The sequence below is a fragment of the Silene latifolia genome, chromosome 1 (genome assembly GCF_048544455.1).
Source record: "Silene latifolia isolate original U9 population chromosome 1, ASM4854445v1, whole genome shotgun sequence".
Classification (NCBI taxonomy): domain Eukaryota; kingdom Viridiplantae; phylum Streptophyta; class Magnoliopsida; order Caryophyllales; family Caryophyllaceae; genus Silene; species Silene latifolia.
The window spans coordinates 82,012,970-82,026,153 of record NC_133526.1 but is presented as its reverse complement, the minus strand read 5'-3'; the positions used below and the strand labels follow the sequence as shown (position 1 = coordinate 82,026,153).

At 39.0% G+C, this 13,184-nt stretch overlaps 1 protein-coding gene across 1 annotated transcript; it reads left to right on the top strand.

The window, feature by feature from the left end:
* Window positions 1–10,461: 10,461 nt before the first annotated feature.
* On the top strand, window positions 10,462–11,774 carry LOC141595247 (uncharacterized). The gene is made up of 2 exons (XM_074415235.1): window positions 10,462–11,377; window positions 11,479–11,774. Exons 1-2 carry the CDS (start codon window positions 10,468–10,470, stop codon window positions 11,511–11,513), a joined length of 945 nt encoding a protein of 314 aa, XP_074271336.1. The 5' UTR covers window positions 10,462–10,467; the 3' UTR covers window positions 11,514–11,774.
* The last annotated feature ends 1,410 nt before the right edge of the window (window positions 11,775–13,184 follow it).

Sequence of the window (13,184 nt, the reverse complement as noted above, 5' to 3'; positions counted from 1 at the left end):
GCAATCATGATTTGTTCTATCCTAGGATTTGTAGTCATATGTTTGGTACTTGACCATTCATAAATCCAGGAAATCTTAGTATAGAAGGCTTTGAATAATTTTTTTTTGTGGTTGACTCGGTTTGACTCATTGTTGGAGTCGGAATTTGAATTTTTGAGTCGGTTTTTGGTTCGGTGTCGGTTTTGACTCTAGTTAGTGTCATTGCGACCCCGTCGTCGTGCATTAAACACTCCAGGTACTTTTGAAAAGTTTTATTTTCGAAATCGTTTTAAGTTTTCTGACGTAAAGTTGTACACGAACTGTCGATCAAACTGATACGTGCATTTTATATAGTCTTTTTAGCCTATTTTATGCACGTATTTCTATGCTTTCATCGTGGTTTTATGCTACGAAATGCCCCGAATATGCTACTTTGGGTTATTATGTCTTATTTGCAGGTATGAATCCAAAAGTAGTAGAATCAAGCTATTTACCGTCCGTTTAGCATGCATTTGGAGGAAGAGATAGTTTGGAGCGGGAAATATTGCTGTCTTGGGATGCGTGAAGGTGTTTCGGGAGCTAAAAGGACAAGTCAAAGTCAAAATAACGAGAATTGTAGCTGCTGAAGTCAAGACCCACCTGATCGAGTGATTTATTACTCGATCGAGTGGTTTTAGGTGCAATAAATAGTCGATCGAGTTGCTTCCTTAGTCGATCGACCAGTCCCTTATGTGCAATCAGTCGATCGAGCACTATACATGGTCGATCGAGCTGTTTTCTGGCTGAGTTTGCTCGATCGAGTGATTTCTCTACTCGATCGAGTGGATTATGTCATTGGTGGGCTTTTTAAGCTTTAATTCGTTAATTAGGTTTAATCCTACTCCTAATTTCTTATAAATAGGAGTTAGGGATGTCATTTGTAATCATCCAACAATCCAATAACCAGGATCACGTTGCTCTTCTCTTTTCTCTATACACTGTTACTTTTTATTCCCGGATCCTTTAATCTAGTAATTTCTTCTTCCCTTTTTCTCTTTCTTTTAATGTTTATTGTCATTATTTCTTTTATTCTTGTTTCCCCCATTCCCATGTCTAGCTAATTCCCTTGGTATGTTAGGATTAGGGAAGCCGTGGTAGCATGCTTTAATTGTATTAAATAGATTAGCCCTGCGATAAGAATTGTATTAGGCAATTTAATTGTTATCAGTCGAATGAATGCATGCAGGAGACCAATAATTTTAGTTAACCCCGACCTAGATCGAAAGATTGGAAGGGAAGGCTTGCTTAATTACAATAGGGTATTGCGGTGAGGGCGAAAGTTGTCGTTTACACCCTAGGCGGTTTAAGGACCGAAAGGTGACGACCATAGCTCTTCTTATCAATAGTCTAATCGTCTTAATATTCCTGATAGTATAAGATCTGATAGCTACCACGGTGGACCGACTCTTAGCATACTACCCTTCTCCTTTTGTTAATTTCTCTTTTTCATTTCCCTCGCTTTAGTCTCTAGTTAGTTCACAATCAATTCAACCCCCATCGTGACATTTAGACAGATAAACGGACAAATAGATAGTACACCGCCTCCCTGTGGAGATCGACCCTACTTGCCGCTGACTTCTGTTAGCAGTAATTTAGGTATTTTATTTTTGGTGTAGAAACGACCGCATCAAATTTTGGCGCCGTTGCCGGGGAGGCAATCTAGTTATTTATTTGTTTAAATTTTATCTGTTTTTAGCCTCAGGGGATTTTTCCCTTGAGGCCGTTTTAATCTTTTGTTTAGTGTCTTTGTTTTGATAGGCCTTACAGTACTACCTAGACAGTTCTAGGTGAAAGACAGTCAAAGGGAAGGCTTGAGTACCTTTGACCCATCACCGATGTCCCATTATATGGAACAACCAGGTGATGCACTGGGAGATGTGGTTCTGCTGAGCACAATGCACTGTAGTTGTGCCGCCACATCCGCCCTATCAATGGCCACCGCAACAAGATTCCCCCGATATACAAGAAGAAGACCTTGCGGAGCTGAAATTCTTGATGGAGGCACTTGCATTCCAAGTGCAAGAATATGTCTCGCGATTTGATGAGCTCGAGTCTGCAATTGCTCAATTAGCGGTGAGATGCAAGAAGAAGAGGTTTACCTTCTTTCGAGAGCGGTTTTTTTCTCCGAGGAAACCATGTTGCCCAATGATGAGGATGACTTCTATGACTCGGACGACGAGTTCCTTTCATATTTCACCGCCCCACGTGAAGATTTCAGCTCTATGCAGGAAGAATCACTCGATCGAGTGACTTATAATGGTCGATCGAGTGAATTTCAGAAGACGATCCTCGATCGAGTAATATCCCTTCTCGATCGAGTGACATGCAGGAGGATAGTTCTCGATCGAGTGATGTTGTTACTCGATCGAGTGAGATGCGGGAGGAAAGTGGTCGATCGAGTGCTTATTCTGCTCGATCGACTGAGTTGGCCATTGGGAGCTTAACTCCGTCACTTGGGTTCATATTGGATGACGAATTTGACGATGATGAAGGTTACGGTGAACCTCCCTTATTCACAGCCGAGTCGGATACACTCGAAGCTGCGATCTACGGGATGGATTCCACTAAGGAGGTTGATGAAGAAGCAGCTGAGACGGTAATTACTCCTAGCACGGAAGAGGTAATGAATTCTTTTATCTATGATTCCGTCATTAAGAGTGATCAACCTGAGGTAGTAAACGGTAATTTCATTATTATTTGTAAATTGCCTCGTCTTATTCATGCTTCCTTTTTCAAAGCTGTACCCCGTCATATGTGGACGCATAATTTAGCAAATTCTCACCGTACATGTCATCTCAAAATTGCTAATCTGAATCGGGACCCCTATATATTTACAATTGCTCCCGCGCTCCTATATTTTGTGGATAAATTTAGGAGCGCTCATAGGAAATTTGTTAGACTTAAACGGTTTATTATTTTTATTTCATATTCTGTTATTCCACTTTGGTGCTACTTATGTTGTTGTGTAGCACATGCGCAGCTTTTTTGACAAAGTTGTCGCGCGCTTTGAGCTGTTTTGATTGTAGCTGATTACAGAGGCTTGAAGAAAAAGAAGGTCGAGCTGGGATCTGACTGAAGCTAGCGCTACCCGGGAGGCAACCCGGAGATTTGTTTTTAATTTCTTATTTCAATTTCAGTTGTAATAAATGGTTTTTACACCATAGACTTTATCAGTTTGCTTGTCTAGTTAGTTTACGGGCTGTTTTTCATTGTGTTTTGCAGGTGCACGCTGAGGATCGCTCGATCGAGTGGTTTTTCCACTCGATCGAGTACTTTTTCTGATAAATCCTCTCGATCGAGCGGTTTCCTACTCGATCGAGTGCCTGCAGAAAGAAAACCATTCGATCGACCATAGCACCATTCGATCGAGTAGTTTTGAATGCCCATTTCACTCGATCGACTACTGTTCAACTGCCATCGAGTGTTTTTGACTTGGATTAGCCCACTGAGACGGTTTTCCGGGCCTTAGCAACCTCCCATTTCATGGTCGGTTTGGGGAGGTCCCCCTATTCGCGCATTTTGTGAGTTTTTCCGCATTTACTCTCTTTTTCCTTCAGTTTGCGTTTCCTTTCCATGTTTTGGTACAATGGGGGCATTGTACGGTTTGGTTTGGGGAGGTTATGCATCCATATCCGTGTCTGCATTTTGTTTTCATTGCATTTCAGTAATCACGTTTAATTTTATGCTTGCATTGTTGTTTATTTTCATAAAAAATCAAAAATTCCATAAAAATTGAAAAATTGTTAAAAATTCAAAAAATTTCACGTTTATTTTAGCATATAGGTTGAGTCGGAACGGTAGATTTCAATGATGATATTGCACTGCAACTGTCTTTTTGCTTAAGCCTTGCATTAAACTGTTATCTTTTAGCTTTGTCTTTCGCATATCTACGAGTTAATGTTTAAATTTAGCTGAACGAATAGACTTGACCTGAAATTTTGGCAACCTACTTATATATTCTAAGGATTAGAGCCTTATAAACTGGTGTCATTTATGACCAGTTTCGTGTAGGATTGTGAGTAGTATACTCCTTGCGTAACATGTATCATCAATTTGCACGTATATGAAATTCAATTGCTTTTTGCCGTCATACATTCGGGTTAGTGGTTGGTGTCACATGCAGGGAGGTGCTTACAAATTCCCTTTCTTTCATTTTACCCATAAACTCCACATTAGCCAAATTTGCCTGTTGACCCTTAGCTACATCCAAATTTAGCCTGCCTTGTCAAGCTAGTTTAGATTGTTTTGCGGTATATTGTCTATTGTATCAAGTTTGGCGCATATTCTGTTGATTCGGAGTTGGTATTTTATGAAGAAAAGGAGGATGATGAAAAAAATGACGTGAAAAAGAAGAAAAAAAAAAGAATCGAAAAAAAAAAAAGAATTGAAAAATGAAAAAAGAAAAATCAGAAAAGAAGAAACCGAAAGAAGAAAAATAGAGAAAAAAAATAGAAGGAGAAAAAGAAAAATATAAAAAATGTTTGTTTGTTAGTCGGTTTCACTCCTATATTCTATCTTATATCGTTTGAGGAGTATTTTCAGTTTGGTTTGGTGAGATTTTATGCCAAATGAAGGGCATGTGCTTAATTCATAATTGCTTAAGAATCGGATGTTGATATATGGTTTTGTTTAGGTACTAGCTTGATCACCTATACCTCCACATTCCCATAATGTTTTGCCTTTTCTTACCCATTGCCTCACTTTACCATATCTTTGTAAGCCCCTACCGTGTGACAGACCTTGTTTGGTTGGAATGTGTGTACGGTAGCTAGAATTTTCTATCATATTAGCTGCATGCATGTTTATGTGGGTCGTAGTCTAGGTGAGCGACTATTTTTCTTCTTCTCTCTTACATTCATATGCTTACCCTTTGCTTCATGAGAGAAGAGTGACCCGTGAGAGTCCATTGTTAAAGGTCTTGCAAGGTCGACGGTTCAGCTTTGTTTATAAACATCCTATAACTCGTTTGCATTTGACTTTTTGCTATAAGTGTCTAGCTCGTTTGCATTAAATTGGCTTAAGTGGGCATTTGTAGCTAGCTCTGAGTTATCTTTTTTCCGTTCCATTAGTTGCATTTTAGTTTACTCGGGGACGAGTAAAGGTTTGGTTTGGGGAGATTTGATACGTGCATTTTATATAGTCTTTTTAGCCTATTTTATGCACGTATTTCTATGCTTTCATCGTGGTTTTATGCTACGAAATGCCCCGAATATGCTACTTTGGGTTATTATGTCTTATTTGCAGGTATGAATCCAAAAGTAGTAGAATCAAGCTATTTACCGTCCGTTTAGCATGCATTTGGAGGAAGAGATAGTTTGGAGCGGGAAATATTGCTGTCTTGGGATGCGTGAAGGTGTTTCGGGAGCTAAAAGGACAAGTCAAAGTCAAAATAACGAGAATTGTAGCTGCTGAAGTCAAGACCCACCTGATCGAGTGATTTATTACTCGATCGAGTGGTTTTAGGTGCAATAAATAGTCGATCGAGTTGCTTCCTTAGTCGATCGACAGTCCCTTATGTAATAATCGATCGAGCACTATACATGGTCGATCGAATGCTTTTTCTGGTGGTTGAGTTTGCTCGATCGAGTGATTTCTCTACTCGATCGAGTGGATTATGCTGCGGGCTGGGCTTTTTAAGCTTTAATTCGTTAATTAGGTTTAATCCTACTCCTAATTTCTTATAAATAGGAGTTAGGGATGTCATTTGTAATCATCCAACAATCCAATAACCAGGATCACGTTGCTCTTCTCTTTTCTCTATACACTGTTACTTTTTATTCCCGGATCCTTTAATCTAGTAATTTCTTCTTCCCTTTTTCTCTTTCTTTTAATGTTTATTGTCATTATTTCTTTTATTCTTGTTTCCCCCATTCCCATGTCTAGCTAATTCCCTTGGTATGTTAGGATTAGGGAAGCCGTGGTAGCATGCTTTAATTGTATTAAATAGATTAGCCCTGCGATAAGAATTGTATTAGGCAATTTAATTGTTATCAGTCGAATGAATGCATGCAGGAGACCAATAATTTTAGTTAACCCCGACCTAGATCGAAAGATTGGAAGGGAAGGCTTGCTTAATTACAATAGGGTATTGCAGTGAGGGCGAAAGTTAAGCTGTTTACACCCTAGGGCGGTTTAAGGACCGAAAGGTGACGACCATAGCTCTTCTTATCAATAGTCTAATCGTCTTAATATTCCTGATAGTATAAGATCTGATAGCTACCACGGTGGACCGACTCTTAGCATACTACCCTTCTCCTTTTGTTAATTTCTCTTTTTCATTTCCCTCGCTTTAGTCTCTAGTTAGTTCACAATCAATTCAACCCCCATCGTGACATTTAGACAGATAAACGGACAAATAGATAGTACACCGCCTCCCTGTGGAGATCGACCCTACTTGCCGCTGACTTCTGTTAGCAGTAATTTAGGTATTTTATTTTTGGTGTAGAAACGACCGCATCACAAACGCTGCGATTCCAAAGCACGTTATAGTCCGATAATCATCGGGTTTTTGTTGGAGTCTCAGCAGATACTGGGTATCTATAGAGCCCCCACTTTGACTGAGGCTTGGACAGGGCGAAAGTCAAAGTAGAGCCCCCAGGTCAATCGAAGATTAAAACCCGGAGACCCAAGCGACGTCGAGGCGGCTCGAAAGGATTCGGGCCAAGGACCTGCCGTCGGGAAGGGCGACGTCAAGGCGACTCGAGGGTACGAGTCAAGGACCTATCGCCGGGAACAGTTTAGAGTCTGTCGACTATCCGTACGGGTCGTTTAAAGTCCGTTAGACTACGTACAAAGGCTCGCCAGCCATAAGAAGGAGTCATACATGAGGCATCTTCGGATATGTCCTCGCACGTTTGCGGACAAAGGCTCGCCAGCTGTGGTGCGTACATGAGGACAGCTCGCCAGCCGCGATGCGTAGTAAGCCTCGCCAGCCATAGTGCGTATATGAGGAGGGCTCGCCAGCCGCGATGCGTATTAAGGCTCGCCATCCATGGGGCGTATATGAGGAGGGCTCGCCAGCCACGATGCGTAGTAAGGCTCGCCAGCCATGGTGCGTACATGAGGAGGGCTCGCCAGCCGCGATGCGTAGTAAGGCTCGCAAGCCATGGTGCGTACATGAGGAGGGTTCGCCAGCCACGATGCATAGTAAGGCTCGCCAGCCCTGGGGCGTATATGAGGAGGGCTCGCCAGCCGCGATGTGTAGTAAGGCTCGCCAGCCATGGGGCGTATATAAGGAGGGCTCGCCAGCCGTGATGCGTGTTGGATTTAGTGTCCTCCACAATAGTGCGTTAACATAATAAATCTCATTAATAGAATATCATCAGATATTTAATTATTTGATCCTCGTCAGTTGATTAACGTAAATCGATAATGGTTGGCTGACTAGAGTTTGACGTTATTGTCGTGAGACGGCGGTGATCAATCGCCCCTTTCGGTCACACCTAAAGGAACGAACCCCAATTGATAACTAATTAATTGTATGAGATACAATTTGTTTAGTCCCTTGATTTATAGACTAAGAGGTTAGTCGATTATTATTAGAGAGATTTCGAGTTGCGAACTCGAGGAGCGGCAGTTATTATTTAATTATGCGATAATTAAATAATAAGTTTTGGGAAACGGGTTTTAGTTAATTAATCGTAATTTACTAAAATTGTACTAATTGATTAATGTGATTAATATTAGTACGTAAATAATATGTGTAGTGGTACACGTATATTTACGGAGTGAATTGGACGAATTAATTATGGAAGCATTTAAACATGATACGATGTTTAAAATGAAAATTACACGGATTTGTGCGACAAATATAAAAACCTACATGGACCCGTATATGGTCATGTGGACCGTGTAAAATAAGTGTAATGGATGATTACTCACATAATCATTTTACCTTATTTTGTATACTACCATAATATATATCTTATACTAGATTTTGCATGTGATGTAAGATAAAATTATAAGACAAAAAATTTGTCCACTTGAGGACTCCACCCGCCACTTCCATTTCCCCTTCTACACTCCATATATTTGTTCACTACTTCACTCTACCTCTTACACATACTTCACTTCTTTTGCATGTGAACATCTTCATCCATCTCTCTACAATAATACACTACTAGTATACATTATTAATATTACTAAAAAAAAGTTAGTAATATTACTAGTTTTATTATCAAGGGCTCATATTAACAAGTTACTAGTTCATACTTGTTAATATTTTTGGGTAGTTCTTGGGTGCAACTTGTAGGAGACTTTCTAGTTGAAGGTTTTTCAAGGAGGATCATCCACATCTTTTTAGCTCAAGAACAAACTAGTAAGGAGAACTAGTTTGTGCCCATTTTACCATATATTCAATGTAAGGAAATTGTTTTTCCTTATACTTTCTTTTTATGCTTTCATATTAGCATGCATGTTACATAGATCACATAAATAACAATTTATGAGATAAATTTATTTTATTAGAGAGTCTAATATAAATCTATGATCTTTCAAGTGGTATTAGAGATAAGGCTTGTAATTTGCATGTTAATTTTAAGCATTTTAATGAATTATGAGATAATTAGTAAAAACTCAAAAATTGTGTTAGAAGAGGTTTTAGCACGAAATTTTTGGGACATGCATAACTACTGATCTCAAAAGGTTTGTGGATTTTTTTGGTGATTTGTGAAGCAATTTTGCTAATTTTAATGATTTTTGGTAGAAAACCAAGTCAAAATGTCGCATTTTAGTGAAAAATTGACTAAAATTAGTTAAATGTTGATTCGGTGCATGGATTTTTTTATGGTAGTTCATGCATGTTTTCTACTGATTGTATGCAAAAAGTTGAAGGTTGGTTTGGATTTTTGCATGTTTATTGATTTTTTGAGTAAAAAGTCGATAAAAGTCCAATTAATTAATCATAATTTCGAAATTTTTGATTCTGCCCATGATAAATTTATGTACATTTAAGAATATTATTTAAATGTCAAAAGTAATTTTGCATATGTGTTTTCACTTTGTTTTGATGTTTATTGGTTTTAGTGGTTAAAAAACCGATAAATATCGATCTTTTTCTTCACAAAATTTATCCGGAATTTTTGGGCAATTTTTATGCCATTTTGGTGTTCTTGGGAGCGTTTCAGAGTACTAAAAATTTTTGTTTCAATTTTTTGGGTAATTTTTCAATGATTTTGGATTTTTACTTAAATATTATGATTTTACCGATTAAATTAGCAAAATATCACCAAATCAAACTAATTATTTATCATAAAATTAGTGAGGACTAACTTTGAGGTTCAAAACAGTTTGGACAATTATTTTGGACTTAATTGAGATTTAAGAGTTAATTATTGATTTTTACATGTTAAAAATCGATTAAATCCACAAAAACCGAGAGGGATACCAATGAATGATAGGTAGGGCGATTTTGGCATCATATTTACAGCATTTTAAGCATATTTATTTAAGTTGAATGAATGATTGTCATTTATTTAAAGTATTTATCTTTTGTACCTAGTATGGCCTAGTTAATTTTAATCGTTATTACCCGAAATGAATGGGAATATCGATTTGTTTGTAATTAAATACGATATCGTATCGTCGGTTTGTAATTAATTAATAGTTTTATTCATTTTATTAATTAATGTATAATAGGAATAGCTATGTAATTCATTTGTAATAGTTATTTTACAGGCGTTTCCAAAAGACGGATTACAACGAGACGGAGTCTATTTTTGGAAGGTGTTCCAAATCCACAAGGAAGAGCCACTTATGGAATGAAGAGGCAAGGGACCAAGGAGTTGGTTTTTGAAATGTAATAGACTAGTTTTTTATTAACTAGGAGGCCATACTAGGATTTATTCATATGCTTACATGTTTGCTTGTTTTATTTTCGCGCATGCCAAAATCGCCACTCACATGCATTTTATTTTATTTTCGCGGTTGTCAATTCACGTCATTTACATTCACCGAATTAATTCACTTATAAGGAATTTATGACTAAATTGACAAGATCTCTCACATAACTAAAATTGAGATTAGCCTTACCAATTAGTAACACCTATGAATCTCTTGTTCATTAGAGCCACGCTCGCCCAAGCGGGGTGTTCTCTTTTTACCTTGGGTAAGTAGGGTGGTAAGCGGTTATCACACGCCAAAATTGGTTGGACTCAACGGGATATAAGACGGTCTTGTGTTCCGGGGCTAGTAGATGAGTTTGAGGAAATTTGTCGACCAAGAGTTCTAGAGGTAGAATTAGTCAACGTGACTTACCGAATTTACGCAATTATGGGATGTTTCGTCCAAGCGATGCTCATTTTTGTTTAATATTTGGGTCTTGGAATCATTTATATAATTTAGTGGGAGGTCATTATATAAATGCTAAAACTTGCTAAACATGTTTTTACAAGTAATTTTTAAAACAATGAATGTTAATTTTTCCTTTTTGTTGTAGCATTTTAATTCGCAATGGCAACTTCATCAACTACATCGACTACTTCACTAGGCAAAGATTCATGGCTAAGGTCCGTAATGGACAAATGTATTTTAAAAGATGACGGTAGTAACTTTCTTGAATGGGAATCCAACATCAAAAGTGCCGCATTGTCCGACAATGTGCTCACTTACTTGACCGATGCTCCTCCTATCGAGCCCGGTGCAAGAGCTTCATCGGCGGTGCGGACCGCCTATGATGACTATGTGAGGATGTTGAATGATATCAAGAATGTGTTGGTATGGTCAATATCGCCAAAGCTCAAGCTTTCATGCATTTCTTTAAATGCTTACGAGATATTCACTCGTATGATCACTATGTTTTCACAAACACCTAAAGTCCATCAATACGATGCGGCGGCATGCTTATTTGAAGCTAAGCTTGAGAGGGGCCAAAAGGTTGGTCCCCATGTCCTTAAAATGGTCGAATATGTTGACATCCTAGAGCGTCTAGGGTGTAAGATTCCTAAAACTCTTGTGGTGGATCGAATCCTTCACTCACTCCCCACCAAGTTTGCCCACTTTAGGGTAAACTACAACATGAATGACATGGATAAGAGTTACCATGAAATTCATGCACTCCTCTCCCAAGCGGAGAGGGATATGGAGGCTAGTGGGAGTGAAAAGGGAGATGTTTTAACCATGAAGTTAAAGAACATGTCTCTTGGAGTCAAGAAAGGAAAGGGAAAAGAAAAGTCCCAATTCAAGAAATCGTCAAAGAAAATTGACAAGGGAAAGGGGAAGGCCGTTGAAAATGGCAATCCCAAGGCAAAAAGTGTCAAGCTCTCCGAGGCCGAATGTTTCCATTGTAATGGGAAGGGGCATTATAGGAGGAGTTGTCCCAAATACTTGGAGGATCTCAAGGAAGGGCGTGTGACGCCTATTGGTATGATTTCCTCTCTCTATGTGATAGATGTTAATTATGCTTGTACTTCCACTTGGGTACTTGATACCGGATGTGGCTCTCACCTTTGTAACCATTTGCAGGGTATAAGGGACGTGCAAGCACTAACAAAAGGTGATGTGGATCTCCGCATGGGCAATGGAGCTAGAGTAGCCGCCGTTGCCGTAGGGACCTATGTGCTCACTTTAGCTAGTGGTTTAGAGTTGTATTTAAATAAGTGTTATTTTGTACCAACTTTAACTAAGAACATCATCTCCATTTCCACGTTAGACGCGGAAGGCTTTTGTTTTATGATTAAGGACAAGTGTTGTACTTTTTCTTTAAATGATGTGGTTTATGGCAAGGCCATTTCAATTGGAGGCATTTATGTTTTAAATGATGTTAATGACGTTTATCATATGGAAACTAAAAAGCTCAAAAAGGGTGATCCAAACGAATCCTACCTTTGGCATTGTCGTTTAGGCCACATAAACGAAAGACGCATTAAGAGACTTGCTTCATCAAAAGTGCTCAAACCATTTGGTTTTGAATCTTATGGTACATGCGAGTCTTGCCTTTTAGGCAAGATGACTCGTGCACCTTTTGCGGGAAAAGGGACACGAGCTAGTGAGGTTTTGGCTCTCATACACACGGATGTGTGTGGACCATTAACCATCACCGCTAGAGGAGGTTTTCACTACTTCATTACTTTTACTGATGACTTAAGTAGATATGGGTATGTCTACTTAATGAAGAACAAAAGTGAAGTCTTTGACAAGTTCAAAGAGTTTCAAAAAGAAGTAGAGAACCAATTGGATAAAAAGATAAAGACTCTACGGTCCGACCGTGGTGGTGAGTATCTAAATATTGAATTTGATTCACACCTAAAAGATTGTGGTATAGTATCATAATGGACTCCTCCTGGCACACCGCAACTAAATGGTGTGGCCGAAAGGAGAAACCGAACTTTACTTGATATGGTTCGGTCAATGATGAGTCTAACTGAGCTTCCTAGTTCATTTTGGGGTTTCGCACTCTTGTCTGGAGTATTTTCACTAAATCGAAGCCCGACTAAAGCGGCCGATAAGACTCCATATGAGATATGGACAGGGAGAGTCCCTCATTTGTCATTCATGCGTATTTGGGGTTGCGAAGCGTACGTTAAGATCAAGTTTGACAATAAGCTTGCACCTGTGTCCGACAAATGTCTTTTGTAGGATATCCAAGGGAAACACGTGGCTATTACTTCTACAATAAACACGAGAACAAAGTGTTTGTGGCTCGTGATCTTTGTCTTTCTAGAAAAGGAATTTATTTCTAGAAGACAGAGTGGGAGAAAATTTGAACTTGAAGAAGTTCGAGAGCCACAAACCGAGAATGAGGAAGAGGAGAACGTGGAGGATAGCATTCCCTCTTCCTCTGAAACGGTAATTATTCCTAGAAAGTCAAGTAGGATTTCTAATCCACCTGATCGCTACCTTGGTAACATCGAAGAGGATGGTGTTTTGTTACTTCTTGAAAGTAATGAACCCACTACCTACAAATCGGCCATGTCTAGTCCCGACTCCTCGCTTTGGCTAGAAGCCATGCGGTCCGAAATGGATTCCATGTACGAGAACCAAGTATGGGACTTGGTGGATTTACCTGAGGGAGTACGACCTCTTCAGTGTAAATGGATATACAAAATTAAACTCGGCATGGATAAACATGTGGATGTTTACAAAGCTAGATTGGTGGCAAAAGGTTTCACCCAAGTTCATGGTTTACACTATGACGAAACCTTCGCTTCAGTCACTGTGCTTAGGTCCAT